Here is a 27,877-nt window from a genome sequence, read left to right as displayed (position 1 = left end):
TTTCCCTGGGGTCGGGGAGTCCAGAACTAGAGGGCATAGGTTTAGGGTGAGAGGGGAAAGATATAAAAGAGACCTAAGGGGCAACCTTTTCATGCAGAGGGTGGTACGTGTATGGAATGAGCTGCCAGAGGATGTGGTGGAGGCTGGTACAATTGCAACATTTAAAAGGCATTTGAATGGGTATATGACTGGAAGGGTTTGGAGGGATATGGGCCGGGTGCTGGCAGTTGGAACTAGATTGGGTTGGGATATCTGGTCGGCATGGACGGGTTGGACCGAAAGGTCTGTTTCCATGATGTACATCTCTATGACTCTTCATCAGAACTGGTGTGAAGTGTGGACAGGACAGCATTTGTGTAATGGAGCGGAGTGAGGTATGGTGTGGAGTGCTGGGGGAGAAAGGATGTTGATAAGACAGATGAAGTGATTGTAATGTGAGAAAGGCAGAACAATGGTGTGTCTAACCGCCAGACTAGAAAGAACAGAACGTAGGGGTGGAGGGGGTTCAGGGCAGAGAGGACAAAGTGACAGAGAATACAACAAGTAAAGCTAAAGTAAAGGGAAGGAATAGGAGTGGGTTCACAATCTGAAGGTGTTGAATTCAATATTAAATCCAGAGGATTGTAAAACACTGAGTCTGAAGATGAGAGCCCAGTCTGTCTGTTCCTCTGGGTTCCAGATGGATGATAATCACCCTAAAGCATTGTTCAAGGAAAACGATTGTTTCCTCAGTCAATATCACCAAAGCCTGATTAAGTAGTGTGATAAAAGGTGTCTGCTTTATATAATTAATTAATTAAAATTGTTTAAGAGTTTGGATGATAAATATTGGAAAATGGAAATGGTTACTTTTGTGAAGTGTTTAAAAAATAAGTTGGTCAGACAGTCCTTCTGATACTGTGACTTTATCCAATACAGAGAACAAGGAGCTGCCTGGAATATTAATGCAAAATATACTGCCACCTGCAAGTCCCCTCCAAGTCACTCTCCAAAATCCTGGAATTCCCTCCTGAAGGGCATTGTGGGTCAGTCTACAGTATGTGGGCTGCAACAGTACAGCAAGGCAACTCACCATCACATTCTCAAGGTGACTAGTTACAGGCAATAAATGCTGGCCGGCCAGCAATGCCCACATCCCATGAGTATATAATATAAAATTGTCTTCATTGTGCTAGTTTATGACAGGGATTATAAGCATTGGAGCCTATTAAGCTGATTCATGACAATCATTCATTGATTTTAACCAAAGAAACCCAGAGATTGAAAATTTAAGGCCTTTCAGAGTGGACCTGACTGGGATCACATATAGTTTCTTTCCTAGATAGGAGTGTTGAATAGTTAAGGGAAAATACAGTGACCTCAGCAGAAAAGTTTACTTTGTGCAACTTCTAAACCAGAAGTAATTGATTAGAAATGTGCAGGCTATTAGAGGCTGAGAAAGTCTAAGCTCTCAGTTTTGTGAACATTCATGGAAGAATATTTCATAGTTCACAGGAAAGATTGGAGGAGAATCAGAACTTACATATTTGATATAATCACATATTTGATTTAAAGGTGTAATTTCTCTGGATTTGAATCTCTGTAAGATGTTGGTGATGGGGAATAGGATAAAACTTTGTTTTGCTGAGTGATTGAAGATTTTCTGCATGTGTACTTTGTTAAGACAGCATGATTTGCTATATTTTGTTTGCATTTTTTGTGTCATAACCTTTTGTTTAGTTTTAAAGAACATCTGTAGCATTTTATGACTATGAGAAAGATATTAAGTAAAACCTTTTATAAATCTATGGAGATTTACCCAGATTTCATTTTAGGATTGGGCTTGACCAATGGCTGGGATCATAATACTGACCATTTATTAAATTGATGTGTATGAGATTATATTGCAAAAATAATTGAATACTTATGAATGCCTCAAGAACCATCCACAATGGGGCTTGAATTCCATTCTTTTTTTCTATGACCTTTTACATTAAGTACATAAAATCCATGAGAAATAGTAACAGGAGTCGGCCATTCAGCCCCTTGAGCGTTTTTATCCATTCAATAGGATTATGGCTGATCTGACATTTCTCATTTTACTTTCCTGCTCTTTCCCTGTAACCCTTGATTCTCCAAGCGATGGAGAATCTCTCCATTTCAACCTTAGTATACATGAGCACACTGGCCCCACATTTCTCAATGGCAAGGAGTTCCAAAGACCCACAACATCTGAGAAAAAAAATTCTTCCTCATCTTAGTGTCATGGAATTTTACAGTACAGAAGAAGGCACTCAATCCATCATGGCTGTACCAGCTCACAAAAGAGTTTTCCAGCCAGCACCATTCTCTAGCCTTATTTCCATAGTCCTCTAAAGTCATCACTTTCAAATACATATCCAGCTCTCCTTTGAAACCTCCTATGAAACCCACCTTCACCACTCTCCCAGGTACTTCATTCCAAATCCAAACAAATCTGAGGAAAGAAAGTTTCTCCTTATCCCACTCCAAGCTCTCTTGCTGGAAATTTTGAAATTGTGACCTCTAGATACTGATGTAACTGTTAGTGGAAACAGAATATCCTTCTTTACCCTGTTAAAATTGTTCAGAATTGAGATTTTTCCCTCACCTCCCATCTCCAAATCAGACTAAAAGCAAGGATTCCAACACTGATCCCACTTTCAAATTTCCAATCTGAGAAATGCCTATCTTCTGTTTCATAATATCTAAAAACTCCTAAATCATGCTGCCAAAGACCCATCAGTCCCAAACATTTCTAATTTGCCAACTAACCTGCCATGTGGTATCTCAGCCTTAAATTGGTACCGCTTTATTCTGATATCCTCTGGTCTGAGTTTTGTTCTTTTTCTATTATTCTCTAGGATTGTGTATCATTCCATTGACTTTTCACAACTTCTGGTCACCACAGAAGCGTATCCCTTGATAGTGAGTGACAGTAATCTCAAACAAATTAGTCTTCTTATCCAATACTCCTGCACCCCGCAGTTAGGTGTAAGAGACAAGGAAAGCAAGGATTGTTGGGCAAGAGGCAACATTCAAGACCTGGCCATTTTTCCCCCTAAATAAACACACAAATCAAAGAACAGTGCAGGTCAGGAACAGGCCTTTTGACCTACCAAGCCAGCACCAACACATGGTGCCTTTCTAAACTAAATACCTTTCACATCTACGCTGTCTGTATCCTTCAATTCCCTCTTATTCATACATCTGTCAAGATGTCACTTAAATGTTGCTCTTGAATTTGAAGTTCAAATCCTGTAGCCTTGTCAACTTATTTAGATCAACATCACACAGTCAGTGAGAGGTGATCAGTGCTTTCAAGATGCTCATGGCTGGTTCAGCTAAACAATTCCAAACTGAGAACTATAAGGAACATCAAAACAGAACTAATGGCAACTTACATTTGTTAGTTGGTCTCCGTTGATCTCTGTAACTGAAGTAATATTTTGTATCTTGGCGACAAGTTTATTGTTCCCATCACGATTAACTATGGCCTAGGTAATTAAGAAATGAGACATTAAATATGAGGTTTCGAAATGCATCTAATTTAGGTTTTGCCTGACACCAATATAACTTAATATTATAGTCATGGTTCCTCAATAACCCAAGTTTCCAGTCAGTATCCATCCAGATATTTGGATTTTCACTCCTTTAGCCATTGTGAGGTTAACTTTCTAACCAAAGTTGACACAATATTGCTCCAAGCTTCACGAAGTTTAGCCGAAAGACAGATTTATAACAAGCCTTAATTATCCTCAGATTTTGTCAGCCCCATGCCTGTCAGATCTGGGTTTCCAGTTGTGAGGAATCATGAAGAGGCTGAATTGAATATGTGACAGGGCAGAGAGCTTCCAACACTGAAGCAAAATACCGCAAGTGCTGGAGATCCGAAAAGAAAATCAGAGGTTGCTGCAGAAACTCTGCAGGTCTGGCAGCATCTGTGCAGGGAGAAACAGAGTTAACGTTTGGAGTCCACTGTCACTGTTCTTCAGAGATGTGGAGACATGTGGAAATACTATGTGTTTCATGCTGTTAAAAAGAGGGAGGAGAAGCAAGTGGAATAAAAGGAACAATCAGGAAACATTAACTGGCATTGCACATCCAAGGTATCATGGAGAAAATGACAAAGGGTTCAGAAAGAATTTGCAAGGATGTTGCCAGGGTTGGAGTGTTTGAGCTATAGGGAGAGGCTGGTGCTGTTTTCTCTGGAGTGTCAGAGGCTGAGGGGTGACTTCTTGAAGTTTATAAAATCATGAGGGGCATGGATAGGGTAAATAGACATGGTCTTTTCCCTGGGTTGGAGGAATCTAAAACTAGAGCTCATGGATTTAAGGTGAGAGGGGAAAGATTTAAAAGGGATCTGAAGGGCAATGTTTTCACACAGAGGGTGGTATGTGCATAGAATGAGCTGCCAGAGGAAGTGGTGGAGGCTGGTACAATTACAGCATTTAAAATGCATGTTGATGGGTATATGAATAGGAAGAGTTTGGAGGGATATGGACCAAATGCTGGCATATGGGACTAGATTAGGTTAGGATATCTGGTCAGCATATTCGAGTTGGACTGAAGGTTCTGTTTCCATCTCTATGACTCCATGATTCTGAGTTTTAAAAAAATTATTCATTAAATATAGGTATCGCTGGCCAGGGCAGTATTTATTCCCATCAATAGCTGCCCTTGAGAAGGCTTGTCTTGTTTTCTCGAAATGCTGCAGTCCACATGTTGTAGGTAGAGTCACAATAGCATTAGGGAGAGAATTCCAGGGTTTGGACCCAGTAACACTGAAAAAGACAACAATATATTTCCAAGTCAGGATGGTGAGTGGTCTGGAGGGGAACTTGCAGGTAGTGGTGTTTCCATGTATCTGCTGCTCTTGTGAGTTTGGAAGGTATTTTTTTCTAAGGACCTGCGGTGAAGAGCAGTGCATCTTGTAGATGGTACACAATGCTGCTGCTGTGCACCAGTGGCAGAGGAATTCAATGCTTGTGGATGTGGTACCAACAAGACAGGCTGCTTTATCCTCGATGTGTCAAACTTCTTGAGTGTTGTTGGAGCTACACCCAAATTTTACAGGTGACCTTCGAGGGACCTTATTATCAGAACTGCAGCTGGGAGTGTCAGGATTTCAGAGCCTGAAGCAGTTAAATGTTTGCTTTTAAGCTTGATAAAAGTTTAAACCTTAATCTGTATGTTTTTGTCAATCTATGATAGTGAGTAAGGTTAGGTTTTTTGAAAATGTTTTACTGACATCTGTCTCTTAATTAAATTTTTTTAACATAAAACGTAAGTATTATGTTATTCTGGAGCAGTGTTTTTAGAACAGTAAGACTGTGCTATTTTCTGGCTCTATCGATTCTTAAGGCACAAAGGTGGCCTTCAGTAGAGTGACGTGCTCTTCCTGATGGATGTGGGAGATTAGGGAGAGTTTCCATGTTACTGATGACTGTGTTTGCAGGAAGTGTGTTTGGTTGTTTATCCTAGCGGATTACATGGATTGGTTGGCAGTTAGAGGCAGTGAGGAATTTACATTAGCTAGGGGGGTGTGATGGATGGCAGTTTCAAGGAGGGAGTTAAACTGCAAACGCAGTCAGATAGATGGGTTACCTCCAGGAAAGGTAGGAGGGGTAGTCAGGTAGTACAGGAGTTTCCTTTGACTATCCCCATATCAAACAAGTAGACTGTTTTCATCAGGGGTGATGAACTCTCATGGGAATGTAGCATGAACAGCCAAATTTCTGACACCTAGACTGGCTTTACTGTAATGAGGGTTATGTCAGTTTCCAAACAATCAATTGTGACAGGGACTCTCTATTCAGAGGCACAGACAGATATTTCTATGGCCGGCAGAGAGAAATCAGAATGGGTGTGTTGCCTCCCTGGTGCCAGGATCAAGGATATCTCAGAGAGATTGCAGAATACTCTTAAAGGGGAGAGGGATCAGCAGGAGGTCATTGTACACAGTGGACCTAACGACATAGGAAAATAAAAGGAAGGCCAAGGACACAATATAGGAAATTAGGCAGGAGGTTAAAAAGTAGGTCCTCAAGGATAGTAATATCTGGATTACTCCCAGTGCTACGAGTTAGTGAGAGTAGGAATAGGAGGATAAAGCAGATGAATGCATGGCTGTGGACTGGAGAAGGGGACAGGGATTAACATTTTGGATCTTGGAATCTCTTTTGAAGTGACACTAAGAAGGACGACGTGCACCTGAGTTGGAAGGGGGCCAATATCCTGGTGGGGAGATTTGCTTGTGCTCCTCAGGAGGCTTTAAATCAGTGAAGGTAGAGGGTGGGGGTAGGGATACTCAAAGAGTTGGAGAGAAAAAGAGTGAAGTCTGAGACTGATAAAATTGAGAAGAGGAGCAAGTCAAGTAGTTGAGGCAGGCAGGAGCGGCACAGACAAATAGGTAAGACTGGTAAATTAAACAGCATTTATTTCAATTCAAGAGGCCTGACAGGTAAGTCAGATGAATTGAGGGCATGGTTGGGAACATGGGACTGGGGTGTCATAGCAATAACAGAAGTGTGGCTCAGGGAAGAGCAGGACAGGCAGTTTAATGTTCCAGGACATAGATGCTATAGGATGGATAGAAACGGGGGCGAGAGAGGTTGGGAGGGTGGGAGGATGGCATTTTTGATTAGGGATAGCTTCTGGAGAATATTTCTGGGAGTACATCCATTGAAGTAATTTGAGTGGAACTGAGAAATAAGAAAGGGCTGATCACCTTACTGGGATTGTACTATAGGCTTCCCAAAAGTCAGCGGGAAATTGAGAAACAAATTTATAAGGAGATCGCAGTTATCTGTAAGAATAATAAGGTAGTTATAGTAGGGGATTTTAATTTTCCAAATATAGACTGAGACTGCTACAGTGTTAAGGACTTGGGTGGAAAGGAATTTGTTAAGTCTGCACAAGAAAATATTCTGATTCAGTATGTGGATGTACCTACTGGAGAAGGTGCAAAACTTGACCTACTCTTGGGAAATAAGGCAGGGCAGGTGACTGAGGTGTCAGTGGGGGAGTACTATGGGGCCAGAAACCATAATTCTATTTGTTTTAAATTGATATGGAAAAGGATACACCTGATTTAAAAATTAAATTTCTAAATTGGAGTAAGGCCAATTTTGACAGTATTAGACAAGAACTTTCAAAAGTTGATTGGAAGAAGGTATTCACAGGTAAAGGGTTGGTTGGAAAGCAGGAGGGCTTCAAAAATGAGATAACGAGAGTCCAGAGGCAGTATGTTCCTGTTAGTACGAGTGTAAGGCTGGTAGGTGGAGGGAATGTTGGATGACTAGAGAAATTGAGGCTCTGGTCAAGATAAAGAAAGAGGCATATGGTGGGGATAGCCAGTAGGGACAATTGAATCCCTTGAGGCTTTTCAGGGCAGTAGGAGTATGCCTAAGAGGGAAGTCAAGAGGCAAAGAGAGGACAGAAGATAATTTTGGCAAATACAGCTAAGGAGAATCCAAAGAGTTTCAATAAACACATTAAGGGCAGAAGTGTATCTAGGGAGAGACTAGGGACCTTTAAAGATCAACAAGGCTGTCTTATATTTAGAACCACAGGAAATGGATGATATGCTGAACAAGTATTTTGTGTCAGTTTTTATCGTGAGAAGGTTATGGATGGTAGAGAACTTGGAGAAATAAATTGTGATATCTTAAAAAGGGTCCATATTACAGAGGAGCAGGCACTGGATGTCTTAAAATGCATAAAGGTGGATAAATCCTCAGGTCTGATCAGGTGTATCCTAGAACTTTGAGGGAAGCTAGGGAAGTGATCGCTAGGCCCCTTGCTGAGATATTTGTATCATTGACAGTCACGGGTGAGGTACTGGAAGACTGGAGGGTGGCTAATGTGATGCCATTAATTAAGAAAGGTGGTAAGGAAAAGCCTAGGAACTATAGACTGGTGAGCCTTACGTCAGCAGTTACGTTGTTGGCGGAGATTTTGACAGGCAGGATTTCCGTGTATTTGAAAAGGCAAGGGCTGATTAGGAGTAGTCAGCCTAGCTTTACGCATGGGAAATCGGGTCTTACTAACTTGATTGAGTTTTTTGAAGAAGCGACAACAAAGATTTATGAAGGCAGAGTGGTGGCTGTTGTCTCTTTGGATTTCATCAAAGTTTTTGACATGGTTCTGCATGGTAGACTGGTTAACAATGTTAGATCTTTTTAGATTAGATTAGATTACAGTGTGGAAACAGGCCCTTTGGCCCAACAAGTCCACACCGACCCGCCGAAGCGAAACCCATCCATACCCCTACATTTACCCCTTACCTAGCACTACGGGCAATTTAGTATAGCCAATTCACCTGACCCTGCACATCTTTGGACTGTGGGAGGAAACCGGAGCACCCGGAGGAAACCCATGCAGACACGGGGAGAACGTGCAAACTCCACACAGTCAGTCGCCTGAGTCGGGAATTGAACCCGGGTCTCAGGCGCTGTGAGGCAGCAGTGCTAACCACTGTGCCACCGTGCCGCCCACTCATGGAATCCAGGGAGAACTAGCCACTTGGACACAAAATTGGCATGAAGGTAGGGGGGACAGATGGTGGTGGAGGGTGGTGGACTGGAGGCCTAGTGTTGCGCCACAAGGATTTACAGGGTTGACTGCTTTTTGTCATTTATATAAATGATTTGGGTGTAAATGCAGGAGGTATGGTTAGGAAGTTTGCAGATGATGCCAAAATTTATATTGATAAATATGAGGTGTTGCATTTTGGTAAGGCAAATCAGGGCAGGGGAATGGTGTTGAACAAAGAGATATTGGAGTGTGGTTCATTGTTTCTTGAAGGTGAAAGGGGTCGAGAAGAAGGCATTCAGTATGCTTGCCTTTATTGTACAGTTCATTGAGTACAGAAGTTGGGATGTCATTTTGAGGCTGTACAGGACATTAGTTAGGTCGCTATTGGAATACTGTGTTCAATTCTGGTCTTCCTTCTATACGAAAGATGTTAAACTTGAAAGGGTGCAGAAAAGATTTACAAAGATGTTGCCAGGGTTCAGAGGGTTTGAGCTAAAGGGAGAGGCTGAACAGGCTGCGACTATTTTCCCTGGAGCATCAGAGGCGAATGGTGACCTTATAGAGGTTTATAAAATCATGCGGTGGATGGATAGGGTGAATAGCCAAGGTCTTTTCTCCGGGGTAGGGGAGTCCAAAACTGGAGGTCACAGGTTTAAGGTGAGAGGGGAAAGATTTAAAAGGGAGTCAAGGGGCAACTTTTTTTATGTAGAGGGTGATTGATCTATTGATTAATTAATTGTTATGTCTACTCTAGTACAGGGAAAAGCTTTGTTTACGAGCAGTACTGCAACTCATGGTAAGCAAGGACATACAGCTCAGAGGTAATAAACTTGGAAGAGCGTGGAATGGTTATGAGAGATGTTAGAGTTAGATCTGCCACAGGAAGCTCGCAAGAAGTTGCATGGTGTCGGTGGAATGAGTGCCAAAAGATATGGTGGAGTTGATATAATTCCAATATTTAAAAGGCACCTGGATGGTATATGAATAGGTAGGGTTTAGAAATGGGCCAGGTGCTGGCAAATGGTACGAGATTAATTTCGGATATCTGGTCGGCATGAATGAGTTGAACTGAAAGGTCTGTTTCTGTGTTGTACAATTCTATGACTCTAAATGAGCAGCATTCCATCACAGTTCCAAGTTGGACAGGCTTTGGGAAGTCAGGAGGGGAGTTCCTCGCCACAGGAATCCTAGCCTCTGACCTGCTCTTGTAGCCATTGTGTTTATGCGGCTAGTCCAGTTCAATTTCTTGTCAGTGGGAGCCCCCTGGCGGTCGATAGCTGGTTATGCAAAGGAAGGACACAAATCCAGAGTAGGTTAAAATGACAGGGTAAAGATGAGCTCTGACGTGAAAAGCTGACATTAAGGGAAGGGGGTGCTGTATTTAAAAAAGGAGTTCTGATCTTAGTAGTGTGAAGTTGTTGAACTCAATGAACTTTTTAACTAAATATATCATTACAACTCCTTTTGCTATAAATTCTGTTATATAGTCATGTTCTACGACCACCTGATGAAGAGTTATCACCTCAAAAGCTAATGCTTCCGAATAAACCTGTCGGACTATAACCTGGTGGTGTGTGTTTTTAACTTTGAACTCAATGAAGGTTGTGAAGTGCCTGAACAGAAAATAAGGTGCTGTTTGTTCAGTTTGCAGTGGGCTTCACTGTAACTGCAGAGATGTGAGCCTGAGAGCAGGATGGGATTTTGAAATGGCAAGTGATCAGGAGATTGGGATCCTGCAGACAGACTGAGGGCTCAATCTGCAGTTGGTTTCCCTGAGAGAGAGAATTGAGAGCAGCAACTGCGATAAATAACAAGTTACAAAGTAAATAAACACTGACGTCTTGCTTATCTGACCAGCCTTATCACCCCAGTGAGGCACTCCCTCATTACACTTTGGATTTAATCTGTGATTTTCAGTTTGCAAATTCATATAAATGCCTGTTCGCTAATCAGGCTGTTCCATACAGGAACTGGAATTAATGCTTTTCAATCAAATAAACGTGAGAGAATCCCATGCAGTTCACAGAAACATTGTTACAGGAGTCTTGCAGGTTAAAATGACAATTAGCAAAAGAACCAAAGGCAATATGAGGAAAAGTTATTGTTATCTGTCAAGCGATTAGGGCATAGAATGCATTTCAGATAGTACAGTAGAGGTTGATTCAAGTGGAGCTTTCCAAAGGGGATTGGAAAAGTATTTGGAGGAAGAAAAAAAATTAGAAGGTTACAGTGAAGGAGAATGGTGGGAGGTGGAGCATCTCAATTGCTCTTTTCGAAAGTATGCAAGCTTCCTGAATGGCTGCATAGACTCCTGAAACCATTTTGTGATTCTTCATTGCAGTTGGAATATGCACAAAAGAAACTGAATGTGCAGTCAGAGCAGAAAGGTTGTAGCGTTATGGTGAAAGAGTTAGAGAGTGAGACTAATTTGATAGGTCTTTCAAAATACCGGCACAGTAACATGTGCTGAGAAATCTCTTTCTATGCTGTATAAGTCGATGATTTCGTTATTTCAGTTTGAACCTATATAAACAGGTAAAATAAAGCCGCAGAATTGCACCTTCAAATACAGTTTACAGCCTGAAAAATGAGATGAATGTGCACCCTTCATAGTCATTGGAAATGGAGGGAAGGATTACCTTAATTTTGTCTCCTGTAGGAGATTCTATTTCAGTCTCCTCCCCAATTGTAAATTCATTCACCAGCACTTTACTGCCTGTTGTGACAGTGATCTTAAAGTGGTCTCCAGTTTCGACAATTTCTGAAGTGCTCTTTTGATCCTTCCCTTTTTCGATCAAATCGTCTGAGAGTCCTAGAAATTGCACAAGACCAACAGGATTATTGATAGTATTTGAACCAAGGATTTCACAATGGGTGAGATGGAAGTGAACAGAAGATTAGAAAGGGCCTGAAAGATTGTCAAACCAAAGGCAGAATGGGTTCAAGATTGGATGATAGCCTGAGAGATCTTGGAAGCAAATGCAGTAAAGAAAGACTACCTGCCTCACCCTTTACCAGAGCGATTCCTGGGATGGCGGGACTGATGTAGAGATAGGGACTGGATCAGTTAGAACTATATTGACTCGAGTTTAGAAGAATGAAGCAGTGTTCTCAGAGAAATCAATAAAATTCTATAGGATAAGACAGTGCAGAGATGTGGGAAGAATGTTGTTGATGACCTGGGAGTCCAAAACCAGAGGTCACAGTGCAAAGGTAAGAGGTAGGCCATATAGGGCAGAAGTGAGGAGGAGATTTCTTCACCCAAAGACTGGTGAGCCTGTGGAGTTCTCTGCCAGAGGAAACTGTTGATGCTAAAACATAGAAGACATTCAAGAAAGATGAAGATATAGTTCTTCGCCCTAAAGGGATCAAAGGATATGGAGAGAAATCAGGCCTTAAAGTCCCCTTCCAGTGTTTGAACTCAGAAGAGAAATGAATGAAATTGAAAAATGAAAGAAGTCACACAGTTGAGCAATGTGATTTAAGAACTTCAGTGCCAGTCTGATCCCAGGAAGGTTGGCCAAGTATCCCAAAAACTGGTAGATGATATTTATTTGGTTGTTTGCACCAAGTGAGGTACTAGCCTTACCTAGAAAACACATACTTGTAAAACTTACAATACTGTATCCAAAATAAGATGTGATTCTACAATTGGCCAACATTTGCTGGATATTCTGGAATGTGGAGAGAATTACACTGACAACTAATTGAGGAGTGTCAGTCAGGCTCACAATGTTTTTTATTCATTCATAGGATGAGGGCATTGTTAGCTACGCCAGTATTGATTGCCCATCCCAGACGGCAGTTAAGAATTAACCACATTGCAGTGGGTCTGGAGTCACATGTAGGCCCGACCAGGTAAGGATGGTAGATTCCTTTTCTAAAGGACATTAGTCAAACATACTGGAAGCTACACATATTAATAGACAGGAACCTTTTTTTTGCAGACAGAGCGAACATGCCTGCTCTTGGACACACTGCACCTGTTTCAAATCAACAAAGTAGGTGACAGCCATTAGCTTGTCCGTTTCACAGGTGAATTCCAATAAAAGTCAAATTGTCTGGTTTTAAAATTTAACCTTGGACTGTTAATTGTCATTCGGCATTAATGACTGCATTCCCCTTGGCTATACCTCTGCCAATCAGAGTCCACTTGACAACCACTCATCATTCCCCTCTGATACAACATAAATGTCAGTTCTCATTTTAAATTTGTACTCTTGTGAAATTTCCTGAGGGGTACAAGATGAACAGCTTTGCTCACCAATATTTAAGATCTGCGCTGCCGAATGAGTGTAATTAACTTATTCAGGATTTTTGGAAACTGATTCTTTATTTTTGCTAGTTTGTTAATTAGATTTTAATGTAAGCTTTATAATGGGCATTATGGCAGTCATAACATTACAAGATATATCAGTCTCTAAAAGACGAATGCGTTGACTTACTCACGATATTTACAATCAATGAAGCACTTTCAAAGAGTAGTCAGCTCTGAGCTGTGGTTCTGTCATCTCTGAGCCATGCAGTTTCTGGTTTAAGTCCCCCTCCAGATCTTGAGTACAAAGATGTTAGTTCGCATACCAGGATCATACTGAGGGAGTGCTGCACTGTCAGAGTGCTGCCCTTTGATAAGAATTTGAACCAAGGCCCCCATCTAGTTGTTTGGAGGGATGTGAATGATCCCATGGCACAATTTGGAAACAATGCACCACAAGGAGAAACATCCTTTCAATGCCTACTTTTTCAATCCCCTTTAACCTGTTACATACATCCATTAGATCAACCCTTATTCTTCTGAACTCTCAAGAGTAGAGGTCTAAACTGCTCAACCCTCTCTTCATAAAACAATTTACTCATTTCTGGAATTAATTTAGTGAGCCTCTTCTGAACTGTCTCCAATACAATTACATCCCTCTTCAAGTAAGACACAAAATTGTACACAGTGCTCCAGGTGTGATCTCACTACTGCCTCGTTGCAACAACAATTCCCTACTTTTATATTCTATTCTTTTAGCAGTAAATGTCAAAATTCTATTTGCCTTCCTTATTATCTGCTGTCCCTGCAAATTAGCTTTCCGTGATTCATGTACAAGAACACCACCCTTCAAAGTATACTTAATGGTAAGGTCCTGGGGAGTGTTGCTGAGCAAAGAGAGCTTGGAGCGCATGTTCATAGTTCATTGAAAATAGAGTCGCAGGTAGATAGGGCAGTGAAACCAACATTAGGTATGCTTTCCTTTATTGGTCAGTGCATTGAGTATAAAAGTTGGGAGATCAGGTTGCAGCTGTACAGGACATTACTTAGGCCTTTGGAATATTGTGTGCAATTCTGGTCTCCCTCCTATCAGAAGGAGGATTTGAGCTATAGGGAAAGGCTGATTAGGCTGGGGCTATTTTCCCTGGAGTGTCAGAGACTGAAGGATGACCTGATAGAAGTTTATGAAATCATGAGGGGCATGGATAGGATAAATAGACCAGGTCTTTTCCCTGGGCTGGGAGAGTCCAGAACTAGAGGCTATAAGTTGAGGGTGAGAGGGGAAAAAATTAAAAGGGACCTAAGGGTCAACTTTTTCACACAGAGGGTGGTGTGTGTATTGAATGAGTTGCCAGAGGAAGTGGTGGAGGCTGGTACAATTACAGCATTTAAAAGATATCTGGATGGGTATATGAATAGGAAGGGTTTGGAGGGATATGTTGGCAAATAGGACTAGATTAATTGAAGATATCTGGTCAGCACGGTTGAGTTGGACAGAAGGTCTGTTTCCGTGCTGTACATCTCTATGACTCAATGACTCTATCAGACAGTAAAGCATCATGAGGTATCTGGTAGTTGTGCAAGTCACTATATAAAATGTTTTAACAGTGTAATGCACTCACCTGAAGGAAGAGAGGATTACTGAAGGAATGCCTCCGACTGTGCAGCATTCCTTCAGCAGTGCCCTTCTTTACCATTAACTTTAACTCAGTGGTGACAGGGTTACAGAATGACCAAAGACTGTTACCTAAACTGAAAGCAACATTTTGGTTCCATTCAATGTTAGTTGCAACTATGGTGGCCCATCAGGTCTGGTTGAGGGAGAGCCTTCATAATTCAGATTATTCTATCTAACGGTTTCCTCTTAGATTTAAATCATGCATCTCAGATTAGACCTCCCAAAGTGCCACTTTGGTTTTAGCAGTCACCTTGCCTTATTTTGGAAGTTGACCAATCGGTTGACAAGCCTTGAAATTGCACTATTTACACAAAATAAATAGAAGGTGGAGGTACAAATGTACAGGCTTGAGGGCTCTAAATACAATATCAAAATAAATAGGTGACTGTTGGTTGATATATTTAAAAGCATTGCATCAGTAGCTACAGTGACAGACTGACAGAATATGATGAAAGTAAACATTTCAGCTCAGTAGCTGAATTGCTTATTTAACAGTGCAAGAGGTGTAATTTTTCAGCTGGAGTGCTCCGTATATTTATCTAAACATATGCGAGATTGACAATGAATGAAGAATGGAAAGGCTGTATATTAAACTGTACACTGTGAGAAAATGCTTTTAACTCTATTTGTAAAGGTTAGAACTCTTTAAGGTGGACAGAGTCATAGAGTCTTCGAGGTTTGCAACATGGAAACAGGCTTTCCAGCCAAACTTGTCTGTAACTGACTGACCCATCGACATAAAGGTAGTGCTTTTGAGTTGCTTGATCTGGAGCTGCTGGGATTGATCTTGCATCGGTCACTATTATGGGTGACACAGAATCACCTCCCTGCCCCACATCAGTCCTGATGTTTTCTTTGCCATTGCCTAAAAATTCAGAGAGAAGGCAAATGGACTGACGATTCACAGCCATCACACAAGATCAGGAACTACCTCACTCTCCCCATGTAGGAAACCAATTTTAATCAAAACATTTTGCTGTCAGTTGAAACAGTCAAACCTCAGTCTTTATGGTATTAACAATTGAAGCTGATTATGCATCACTTGCTTTGAGGTCAGCTTGCCAACTGAACACACTTAGGTTGACCTTAGGTGCCGTATAAATATCTTCAAATTTTATGTCATGATTTGAAACACATAAACACATTGAAAATCTTTGCACTCACCAATAGCTTTCATAAACTCTGCAAACTTGTCCTGACTCTGCAGCTCATAACGTCCATTGAAGGCCATTGTGGGCAATATTTCTCTGTGTAACCCAACAGGATGGGAAAGCCTTTCTCCAGATTGCTGCCTTGCTTTATAGGGATTTCTTCATCTGGCAAGGGTAAAGGTGTAATGCTTTATGGTGATTTTGAATCATTAACTCACTTACACAATGTGAGTGACTCAGCTCTGATGTGGCAAGAGGCATTGTAGCCATTAACACACTCACGTCCATTTTCCCCAACCTTTTCACTTTGAATGTGCTGATTCATAGTGCCAATAAGTGCCAACATGGCCAAGGAATTGCTACTCCCACAAGATGTTACAACTTTGAGTTTGCAACGAGTGATGTTCTGCTCTGCTGTTCCAGCTTTGCACTAGATCATTGGTGGGAAATGGTTTATGTAGAATTTTATTGATACACAACAATGAAGCCATTAATCACACTAGCTCCACATTATCTGTATAGATTTCATACTAATTTCCTCAGACTTCTCCTCTTCCAGTAATATCAACATAACCTTCTATTCTTTCTCTCATATGTTTACCTAACTTCAGATTAGATCCATTTATTCTATATTCACCTCAAGCACTCACTGTAACAGTTACTCCCACATTTTCACCACTCCCTTCAACCAGACTCTTGGATTTATTTGCAAATATGTCATAGTTTTGATGACAAGCATCAGATTCCATTGGCACTACCATCTCCCTGTTTCCAGCTGTATTGAAAATGGTGAATAGCCCTTCATCCTGACCCTAAACTGGCCACTGTAAAGATTCAACAGGCCTAAGACCAGGCAGACTGACTAGCCCAAATCCTGCACACTGTAATATGGGACACAGGTTAGAGGTGAGTGGGAAGGAGATGGTGAAGCCAATCAAACAATTTTTTGAGGTCCCTGTCCCCAACTACATTAGCAAGGATTATAAGATGCTGCCAAATGGAACCCACTTATTGCCCCTGAACCCTGAGGCTAGTTAATAGCTGATTATTAGGAAACTGATGAGCAAGAGTCTATTGGGTGGACAGTTGGGACCAGGAGCACCTCTCATGGACGATAGAGAAGGAAGGCTGCTGGGAAATATCCACATTGATAATTGAAAGATCAGCTGACCAACTCCAGAAACTCAGGATGATAAAACCAGTAAAGCTTGTGAATGATGCATTCTTGAACACGATAGAAACATCCACCAGTATGACCAATATGTTTATTTCCAAATATTATTCTTGGTTTTTTTTTTAGATTAGATTCCCTACAGTGTGGAAACAGGCCCTTTGGCCTAACAAGTCCATACCAACCCTCCGAAGAGCAACCCACCCAGACTCATTCCCCTACACCTAACACGATGGGCAATTTAGCATGGCCAATTCACCTAACCTGCACATCTTTGGACTGTGGGAGGAAACCCACACAGACACAGGGAGAATGTGCAAACTCCACACAGACAGTTGCCTGAGGCGGGAATTGAACCCAGGTCCCTGGCGCTGTGAGGCAGCAGTGCTAACCACTGAGCCACCATGTTAATGTTTTTGTTTACTGATTATTTTTCCCTCTGGGGTTAGTAAGCTCCACTGAGAAATGGAGGAGGCCTCAGCTCATAAGCCAGCCTCCCAATCTCTCTCCTGGTGTCAGTCACTTTGGCCAAAATAGATTCAGGGCTTCAACAGGATGGCTGACCCAAGAGCTTGGCAGCCAACTCGGCTCATTAAGATCTTGTTAAGGACGTTGCCATAGACTGAGTGCAAAAACCCAGTCAGCATCTAGATATCTGATGTGAAGTGGTGGAGTCTATCTTCTGAGGATGGGTTGCACCTGAACTGGAGGACAACCAATATCCTGGGCAGGAGGTTTGCTAGAGCTCTTCAGGAGGATTTAAACTGGACTGGCAGGGGGTAGGAACTGGATCAGAGGGTGGAGTAGCTTATGAACAGCCAGAAATAGTGTGCAGAGAGTCTGTGAGGAGTGATAGACAGTTGACAGGGCAAAGGTGCAGTCTATTTCAACGCAAGAAGTATCAGGAATAAGGGTGATGAACGTAGAGCATGGATCAGTCCTTGGAACAGTGATGTTGTGGCCATTACGGAGATTTAGATATCATGAGGGCAGGAATGGTTGTTGGATGTTTCAGGGTTTAATGTTTCAAAAGGAATAGGGAAGGTGTTAAAAGAGATGGGGGAGGGGCATAGCTAATCAGGGTTAGAATGACAGTTGCAGAAAAGAAGTTTATTGAGGAGGGTTTGTCTACTGAGTCAGTATGGGTGGAAGTCAGAAATGGGAAAAGAGCAGTCACCTTATTGGGAGTTTTCTACAGACCACCAAATAGCAACAGAGATACGGAGGAACAGATTGGGAGACAGATTTTGGAAAGGTGCAGACAGAAACAGTGTTGTTGCCATTGGTAACGTTAATTTTCCTAATATTGAATGGAACCTCCTTAGTTCAAATAGTTTGAATGGACTAATTTTTGTCAGATGTGTCCAGGAAGGGTTTCTGACTGAATATGTAGATAGGCCAACTAGAGAGGAGGCCATATTGGATCTGGTTCTGGATTAGTGGTGCTGGAAGAGCACAGCAGTTCAGGCAGCATCTGAGGAGCAGCAAAATCGACGTTTCGGACAAAAGCCCTTCATCAGGAATAAAGGCAGAGAGCCTGAAGTGTGGAGAGATAAGCTAGAGGAGGGTGGGGGTGGGGAGAAAGTAGCATAGAGTACAATAGGTGAGTGGGGGAGGGGATGAAGGTGATAGGTCAGGGAGGAGAGGGTGGAGTGGATGAGGCAATGGAGAGTTACAGATCAGCTAGGAAGGATTTAAAGAGAGAGTTAAGAAGAGCAAAGAGAGGACATGAGCAGTATTTAGCAAATAGAATAAAGGAGAACCCTAAAGCTTTCTATAGGTATGTGAGGAATAAAAGGATGATTAGGGTAGGAATATAGCCAGTCAAAGACAGAAGTGGGAAGTTGAGTGTGGACCCTGTGGAGATTGGAGAGTTGCTAAACGAACATTTCTCATTGGTTTTCACTCAGGAAAAGGAGAATATTGTAGAGGAGAAGAATGAGGGACGAGATATTTGACTAGAAAGGATCGAGGTTAGTTACGAACAGGTGTTATCAATTCTAGAAGGAGTGAAAGTAGACAAGTCCCCCAGGCCTGATGGGATTTATCCGAGGATTCTCTGGGATGCTAGGAAGGAGGTACTGGAGCCTTTGGCTTTGATCTTTGAATCGCCATTGTCTACAGGTTTGGTACCAGAGGACTGGAGGATTGCAAATATTGTGCCCTTGTTCAAGAAGGGCAGTAGAATGACCCAGGTAATTATAGACCAGTGAGCCTTGCTTCTGTTGTAGGAAAAGTTTTGGAAAGGATTATAAGAGATAGAATTTATAATCATTTAGCAAGCAACAATTTGATTGCAGATAGTCAACATGGTTTTGTCAAGGGCAGGTCATGTCTCACAAACCTCATTGGGTTTTGTGAGAAGGAGGCCAAGCATGTAGATGAGGGTAGGGCAGTTGACGTGGTATACATGGACTTCAGTAAAGCCTTTAGTAAGGTTCCACATGGTAGGCTGTTGGAGAAAATGCAGAGGCATGGGATTGAGGGTTATTTAGCAGTTAGGATTAGAAACTAGCTTTCTGAAAGAAGGCAGTGAGTGGTGGTTGATGGAAAATATTCAGCCTGCAGTCTGGTTACTAGTGGTGTGCCACAAGGATCTGTTTTGTGCTTATAATTTTTATAACTGAGTTAGACACAGGCATAGTTGGAAGGATTAGTAAATTTGCGGATGACACTAACATCGGTGGAGTAGTGGACAGTGTGGAAGAATGTTACAGGTTGCATAAACTGCAGAATTGAACTGAAAGGTGGCAAATGGAGTTCAATGCAGCTAAATATTAGGTGATTCACTTTGGGAAGAATAACAGGAAGGCAGAGTATTGGGTCAATGGAAAGATTCTTGGTAGTGAGGATGTGCAGAGGGATCTTGGAGTCCATGTACATAGATCCCTGTAGGTTGTCACCCAGGTGGATAGTGCTGTTAAGAAGGCATGTGGTGTGTTAGGTTTTATTGGTAGAGGGATTGTGTTCAGGAGCTTTACAAAACACTAGTGCAGCTGCACTTGGAATATTGTGTACAGTTCTGGTCACCATATTTCAGCAGGAATATGGAAGCATTGGAAAAGGTGCAGAGGAGATTTACCAGTATGTTGCCTGGTCTGGAGGAAAGGTCTTATGATGAAAGGCTGAGAGGCTTGAGTCTGTTCTCATTAGAAAGAAGAAGGCTAAGACAGGATTTGATAGAGACATACAAGAGAATTAGATAGGGTAGACAGTGAAAGTCTTTTTCCTAGGATGATGATGTCAGCATGTATGAGGGGGCATAGCTACAAATTTTGGGATGATAGATTTAAGACAGATGTCAGAGGCAGGTTCTTTATGCAGAGAGTTATAAGGATGTGGAATGCCCTACTCAGCCACATTTGGGAGATTTAAACAAAGCTTGGATAAGCACATGGATGATGATGATGGGGTAGTGTAGGGGGACGAGCTGAGAATAGTTCGCAGGTCGGCACAACATTGAGGGCTGAAGGGCCTGTTCTGCGCTATATTGTTCTATGTTTTATGAGCATTAGTGGTAGGGGGAGTGGATGCTTGTGGATGTGATGCCAAACAAGGGGGCTGCTTTGTCCAGGATGATATCAAGTTTCTTGAGTATTGTTGGAGCTGCAGCCATCCAGGCAAATGGGGAGTATCCCATCACACTCCTGAATTGTGTTTTATAGATGGTGGATAGAGTGTGTGGAGTCAGCAGATGAGTTACTTGCCACAGTATTCCTAGCCTCTGACTTGCTGTTGTAGCCAGTGTGGTTGCATGGTTAGCCCAGTGAGGATGGTGAGGGCATCTCTACATTATTGTACCCTGTCAGGTACCTACCCTTTCCTGCAGTCTATCCTCTGTAGCTGGAAGGGTCTTTTGTGTGAGGAAGTCTGTCAGCTTTAATAGAACCAGGGGATAGTCTCTATCCTTGAAGAAAAAAACATACAGTAATCTCACAAATGACACATCGAATGCAGATTGTACTTCAAAATGAAGTCCATTGAAACCCAAACATTCAGTCCGAAGTATTACTTTTTTTCTGCCTTTCTAGGATGCCAATTCTGGGGCTAGCAGCATGCAAAGCTCAGTTCAGGAACTGTTGCACCACTAACCCCTTGCTCACCTCCCCTGAACCGAGACAAAGTCTCAACTCTTATTTCCAATCATTTAAGTGAAAATTCAGAGCCGTGTTTGTCCTAGTCTCTCTGCTTTGGCTGTTAGACTGATAAAATAAAAAGACTACCTTAACTTCTTTCCTTGTTAATGTTCCCAATCCAATTTTGAATATGAAGAACACTGAAAGATGAAGAAATTAATCCTCCTGTTACATGCAATGGACTTTGCTCCCACTAATATTGGAAATGTTATTAGAAAGCCACAGTCACTGCCAAAACTGGGAAACCTCTACGAAGTTTCAACATGGGGAGGTCATGCTTGACTAACCTATGAGAATTCTTTGAGGAAGTAATGAGCAAATTAGACAAAGGAGAGGCAGTAGACGTAATTTACTGAGATTTCCAGAAGGCCTTTGACAATGGGGACCGCACAGGAGGCTGGTTGATAAGGGAAAAGGTATTGGCATGGATAGAGGATAGACTGACTGGCAGAAGGCAGAATGGGTTTAAAGGGATCTTTTCCAGGATGGAAGCAGGTGACAAGTGGAGTTCTACAGGAGTCAATGTTAGGACCACAACAATTCATACATATTAACGAGCTGGACAAAGTAACTGTACTGATTGGATTTCAAGCCGGGTGGATATCATTGAGTGTGAGATCTTTCATTGGGGTTATTAACCTCGACCAATCAGGGAGCCCTGGCTGCCAGATATGAACAGGGGATTCTGACAGTCTCCTCATTCTAGGGACTGGCTGTGACCTGGCTGGTCAGAATCTATGTACTGTGCTGATGTAAATAAAGGGTGACTTAGTGACAGGATACCGATGTCAGTGCATTATTTCAGTCACTGAGGGCATCATTGCTATGTTTGTGGATGACGCAAAGATAAGTAGTGTTGAGAAAGCTAGGAGGCTAGAGAAGGACTTGGACAGGCTAGGAGAATAGGCAAAGGAAATGGCAGATAGAATACAATGTGGGAAAGTGTGAGCTTATACACATTGATAGGAAGAATGGAACATACTCTATTTTCTAAATGGGGAAGGATTTTCAAAATCTCATGCTCCAAGGGAATTGGAAGTCTTAGTTCAGGGTTCTCTTAAAGGTTAGGGAGCCAATGTAATGTTGGCATTTATTGCAAGAAGGCTAAAATATCAGAACAGAAATGTATGGCTGAGGCTGTATAAGGTTGTGGTCACACATCATTTAGAATATTATGAGCAGTTTTTGTGCCCTATATCTAAGGAAGGATTTGCCAGCATTGGAGGCGTTCTAGAAGAAGTTTACAACAATGATGTCAGGGATGAAAGACTTGTCATATGAAGTGCAGTTGAGGATTCTGGGTCTGCATTACAGAATAATGAGAGGCCTGAATACGTGGAGGTGGAGAAGATGTTTCTACTAGTACGAGAGACTAAGACCTGAGGGCACAGCCTCAGAGTGAAGGGATGACCCTTCAGCCAGAGGGTGGTGACTCTGTGGAACTCATTGCTGCAGAGGGCTATGGAGGCCAAGACATTGAGTGTCTTTAAGACAGCGATAGATAGGTTCTTGATTAGTAAAGGGATCAAGGGTTATGGGGTGAAGGCAGGTTGAGAAACCTGGCAGCCATAATCGAATAGTGGAGCAGACTCAATGGGCTGAATGGTCTAACTCTGCTCCTATATCTGGTGGTCCTTTGGTCAGATAAAATGGCAGGAAACCTTACAGTTTGAATAATGGCTTAAAGAGTTGATTTTTTTCCCCCTCTGACTGAACATATCAATAGTTGAAACTTTATTGCTGGAACAGCACAGCAGGTCAGGCAGCATCCAGGGAACAGGAGATTCGACGTTTCGGGCACAGGCCCTTCTTCAGGAATGAACATATCAATACCAAACCCAACATATACTTAGCTGCAGCACTGATGTTCTGGTAAGCATTAATATTTATCCTCTCTCTATCTAAGATATCTGACCTGTGGAGTGATTCCAACAACTGGTCAACATTCAGCTTTAATATCCTTCAGAGAGGGAAATCGACCGTCCTTACCTGGTCTGGACTATACGTGACTCCAGACTGACAGTGACATGGTTGACTCTTAAGTGCCCTCTAGCTGGTTAAGTTGGGCATGATATGCTAGTCTAGCCAGGGATGCCCACATCCCACGAACAAATATAAAATATCTCCACAAGTTCTAGGTTTTTCATCAGCCAATGAAAGTCATAAATAACTTCAGTGACTTGGTAAAATGGATCAATAGCTGGTAATCCGACCGCTCTGGAAACTGACCAACAGTGGCTCTACTTGAATAGAAACTGGGAGAGAATTTCATTACTATCCACCGATGCAAGAATAAACACGCATCCTGTAGTTGTAGTTTAAGGAATTCTCCTCCTCTGTCTTAAATTATTATACTTTCAAAGCTGGGATAGACAAATATTTAATCAGTAAGGAAATCATGGATCTGCTAATCCTGAACTCCACTTTCCTGCCTATGGAGAAAAGGCAGGAAAGTGGAGTTCAGGATTAGCAGATCAGTATGATCTCATTGATTTGGCAGAACACACTCAATGGGCTGAATGGCCCACGTCTGATGCTATTGCCTTGTTATTTTATGGCTTTATGGAAGGGTTTGGAGGGGTATGGGCCGGGTGCTGGCAGGTGAGAATAGATTGGGTTGGGATATCTGGTCAGCATGGACGGGTTGGACCAAAGGGTCTGTTTCTTTGCCGTACATCTCTCTGACTCTATGACTCTAATTGAAATGCGATTGAATGCTTTAGCCATTTGTCTAGCCTTTAATCGGTCATGAATCATATTGGGAATGCTGCCAATTGTGAAAATATCCTTTTGTAATTGATTAATGAGTTTCATATTGACTTTTTGCAATTTAAGATTAGATAACTTTGTTGGGCTTGAATTAATTGTCAATCAAATTGAAATGTTGATACATTATGTACATACATAGAAATAAATACCTATAATTTCAAAATTTTAAGAACATAAGAACTAGGAGCAGGAGTAGACCATCTGGCCCCTCGAGCCTGCTCCGCCCTTCAATAAGATCATGGTTGATCTTTTCATGGCCTCAGCTCTACTTACCTGCCCTCTCACCATAACCCTTAATTATGTTACTGTTCAAAAAATTATCTATCTTAGCTTTAAAAACATTCATTACGGAAGCCCTGTTCTCATCTTCTGCCTCGGGATCCTCCAACCCCATGGCATCAATTTGGATTCCACCAGTTTCCTCATTTTCTCTTCCCCCACCTTATCCCAGATCCAACCTTCCAGATCAGCACCGTCCTCATGACCTGTCATATATGTCCATCTTCCTTCCCAATTATCCGCTCCACCCCCCCGACCTATCCCACCTCCATCTACCTATCACACTCTCAGCTACCACCACACCCCAGCCCCACCCTCCCCCCTTTTATCTCTCCACCCCGTCGGCTCCAAGCCTCATTCCTGATGAAGGGTTTTTGTCCAAAATGTCGACTCTCCTGCTCCTTGGATACTGCCTGACCTGCTGTGCTTTTCCAGCACCACACTCTCAACAAAATTCCATTTGCCTTCCTAATTACTTGTTGTACCTGCAGACAAACCCTCTGTGATTTATGCACAAGGACACCCAGGTCCCTCTGCACAGCAACATGCTGCAACTTTTTACCATTCAAGTAATAGTCCTTTTTACTATTACTCCAACCAAAATGAATGACTTCACATTTATTAACATTGTATTCCATCTGCCAGACATTTGGCCATTATTTAAACTATCTATATCCCTCTGCCAAGTTTCACAATCCTCTTTTCACTTTGCTCTACCAGTCATCTTAGTGTAATCCAAAAACTTTAATGCACTACATGTGGTCCCCAATTCCAAATCATCTATGTAAATTGTGAATAATTACGGTCCCAACACTGATGCCTGAGGGACACCACTAGTCACTGATCACCAACCAGAAAAGCATCCCCACTCTTTGTTTTCTGTTAGTTGACCAATCCTCTATCCATGCTTGCATGCCTTGCACTTTTACCTTATGCAGCAGCTTTTTGTGTGGAATCTTGTCAAATGCCTTTTGGAAATCTAGATATATCACATCTACTGGGTCCCCATTGTCCATTGTGCTCATAATATCTTGATAGAATTCCAGTAGATTAGATTAGATTATTTACAGTGCGGAAACAGGCCCTTCGGCCCAACAAGTCCACACCGACCCTCCGAAGAGCAACCCACCCAGACCCATTCCCCTACATTTACCCCTTCACCTAACACTACGGGCAATTTAGCATGGCCAATTCACCTGACCTGCACAGTTTTGGAGCGTGGGAGGAAACCAGATCACCCGGAGGAAACCCACACAGACACTGGGAGAATGTGCAAACTCCACACAGACAGTTACCTGAGGCGGGAATTGAACCCAGGTCCCTCACGCTGTGAGGCAGCAGTGCTAACCACTGTGTCACCGTGCCACCCACATTAGTTAAGCATGACCTGCCTTTCATGATCTTATGCTATGTCTGCACAATGGGACAATTTCTATCTAGATGTCTTGCTATTTCTTCCTTGATAATATATTTACGCATTTTCCCCAATACAGAAGTTAAGCTAACTTGCCTATAATTCCCCATCTTTTGTCTACCTCCTTTTTTTAAACAGTGGCATCCCATTTGCTATTCTATAACCTGGTGGAAATGCCCCAGAGTCCAATGAAATTTGGAAAATTGCAAGTGCATTGGCTATTTTTCCCACCATCTCTTTTAGCACCCTGGGATGCATTCCAACAGGGCCAGGAGACCTGTCTACCTTATGTCCATTAGCTTGCCCAACACTATCTCTTTTGTGGTAATGGTTGTTTCCAGGTCCTCACCTATCTTAGTCTCTTCGTCACTTACTGGCATGTTATTAGTATGCTCCACTGTGAAAACCGATGCAAATTACCTGTTCAATGCCTCCGCCATTTCCTCATATCCCATGACTAAATGCCCCTTCTCATCCTCTAACGTACTGATGTTTACTTCAGCCACTCTTTTTCGTTTTATGTAATTGTAGAAACTTTTGCTATCTGTCTTTATATTCTGAGCTAATTTACTCTCATAATCTATCTTACTTTTCCTTATAACTCTTTTTGTGACTTTCTGATGACTTTGAAAGTTTTTCCAATCTTCTAGTTTCCTGCTGATCTCAGCCACTTTATATTTCTTCTCTTTTAATTTGAGAGTCTCCCTTACTTTCTAAGACACCCATGGCAGATTACTCTTTTCCTACAGTCCTTCCTTTTCACTGGTATACTGTATACTTTTGCTGAGACTTTAAAAAAATTGCTTTGAAAGTCCTCCATTGATCATCAGTTGTTGCACCATAAAGTCATTGCTTCCAGTCTACTTTAGCCAACTCGTCCCTCATCCTATTGTAGTCTCTCTTGTTTAAGCACAGGATCCTGATATTGGATTTTATCTTCACACTATCCATCTGTATTCTAAATTCAACCACACTGTGATCGCTCCTTCCAAGAGGATCCCTAGCTATGAGATCATTAATTATTCCCATCTTAATACATAGGACCAGATCCTTGTCAGTTCCACTACATATTATTCAAGAAAACTATCATGGATATACTCAACAAATTCCTCCTTGTGGCTACCCTGACCGACCTGGTTCATCCAACCAACATGTAGATTGAAATCCTCCAAAATAATAGCCATTCCTTTTTCAGGCAATAGTAATATCTTTGTTTATTACCCATACCAACATATTATTATTTGATGGCCTACAGACTACACCTATCAGTGACTTTTCTTCTTAGAATTGTTAATTTCCACCCAAATGGATTCAACTTTATTCTCCTTAGAACCTATATCATCTCTCACTACCATCCTGATGTCATCATTAAATATCAGAGCTACACTACCTCCCTTACCTCCCTGTCTGACCTTCTGAATAGTCTGATACAAAGGGTGTGGTGGTGGAAAACCACAGCCGGTTAGGCAGCATCCAAGGAGCAGGAGAATCCATGTTTCAGGCATAAGCCCTTCATCAGGAATGAGACTTGTGGGTAAGAGGGGCCGAGAGATAAATGGGAGGGGTGTGGGTCTGGTGGGAAGGTAGCTTGGAATGCGATAGGTAGATGAAAGTGGGAGTGACGGTCATAGGTCAGAGAGGATAGTGGAACAGATAGGTGGGAAGGACGATGGACAGGTAGGACAGGTCAAGAGGGCGGTGCCGAATTGGAAGGTTGGGACTGGATACCCCTGGATATTTAACTCCCAGTTGTGACCATCCTGTAACCGTGTCTCTGTAATGGCTACTAAATCATACTCATTCTCGATGATTGTGCCGTTATCTCGTCTATCTTGTTTTGAATGCTACAAGCATTCAGGTAAAGTGCCTTTATGCTAGCTTGTCTACTCTCTTTATGAATTCTAACATCTTCATTAGTAATATCTACTAATTTATCCTTCCTTTTAACTTCTTTCATAGTCTGCCACGTTATTATACTCTCCTGCACACATGCTAACCTGCGGCCTTCCTTTCTATGTACCATCGTACTTCCTGTCATTTTCCCCTTCCCTTCCCCCGATTCACTAGTTTAAAGTGCTAGTGACCACCCTATTTATCCTTTTCACTAGAACACTGGTTCCCAATCATCCTTCTTTGCTGAATAAACCTGAACATGTGTTGAAAAATTGGAGTTTTGTCTTGTGTAAGCTTCATCCAGGTCAGGGAGGGTTACCAGTTCTCCTTGTTGATAACATATTCAAAGGACCTTAGAATGGAAACAAAAACAAGTTGCTGGAAAAAGCTCAGCAGGTCTGACAGCATGTGTGAAGAGAAACCAGAGTTAACATTTCAGGTCTGGTGACCATGAGGAAGACTCACTGCAGTATTCCTAGCCTCTGACCTGCTCTTGTAGCCACTGCATTTATGTGGTGAGTCCAGTTGAGTTTCTCATCAATGATGACTTCCAGGATATTGATCATGGGGGAATTCAGTGATAGCGATGCCATTGA

At 42.1% G+C, this 27,877-nt stretch overlaps 1 protein-coding gene across 1 annotated transcript in view; it reads right to left on the bottom strand.

The window, feature by feature from the left end:
* LOC122555191 (fatty acid-binding protein, liver-like) overlaps positions 1-15,781 on the bottom strand; it is a 19,853-nt gene extending 4,072 nt beyond the window's left edge. Inside the window, exons 1-3 of the mRNA XM_043700937.1 lie at positions 15,633-15,781; positions 11,175-11,347; positions 3,402-3,494 (exon numbers count right to left, since the gene is read on the bottom strand). Of these exons, the coding sequence (XP_043556872.1) occupies positions 3,402-3,494; positions 11,175-11,347; positions 15,633-15,699 (333 nt within the window). The 5' untranslated portion in view covers positions 15,700-15,781. The remainder of the gene's footprint in view (positions 1-3,401; positions 3,495-11,174; positions 11,348-15,632) is intronic.
* Positions 15,782-27,877: the final 12,096 nt, after the last annotated feature.

The sequence above is a fragment of the Chiloscyllium plagiosum genome, chromosome 1 (assembly GCF_004010195.1).
Source record: "Chiloscyllium plagiosum isolate BGI_BamShark_2017 chromosome 1, ASM401019v2, whole genome shotgun sequence".
Lineage (NCBI taxonomy): Eukaryota > Metazoa > Chordata > Chondrichthyes > Orectolobiformes > Hemiscylliidae > Chiloscyllium > Chiloscyllium plagiosum.
Note: the sequence above shows the minus strand (reverse complement) of the source record. Positions and strands in the feature narration are given on the sequence as shown.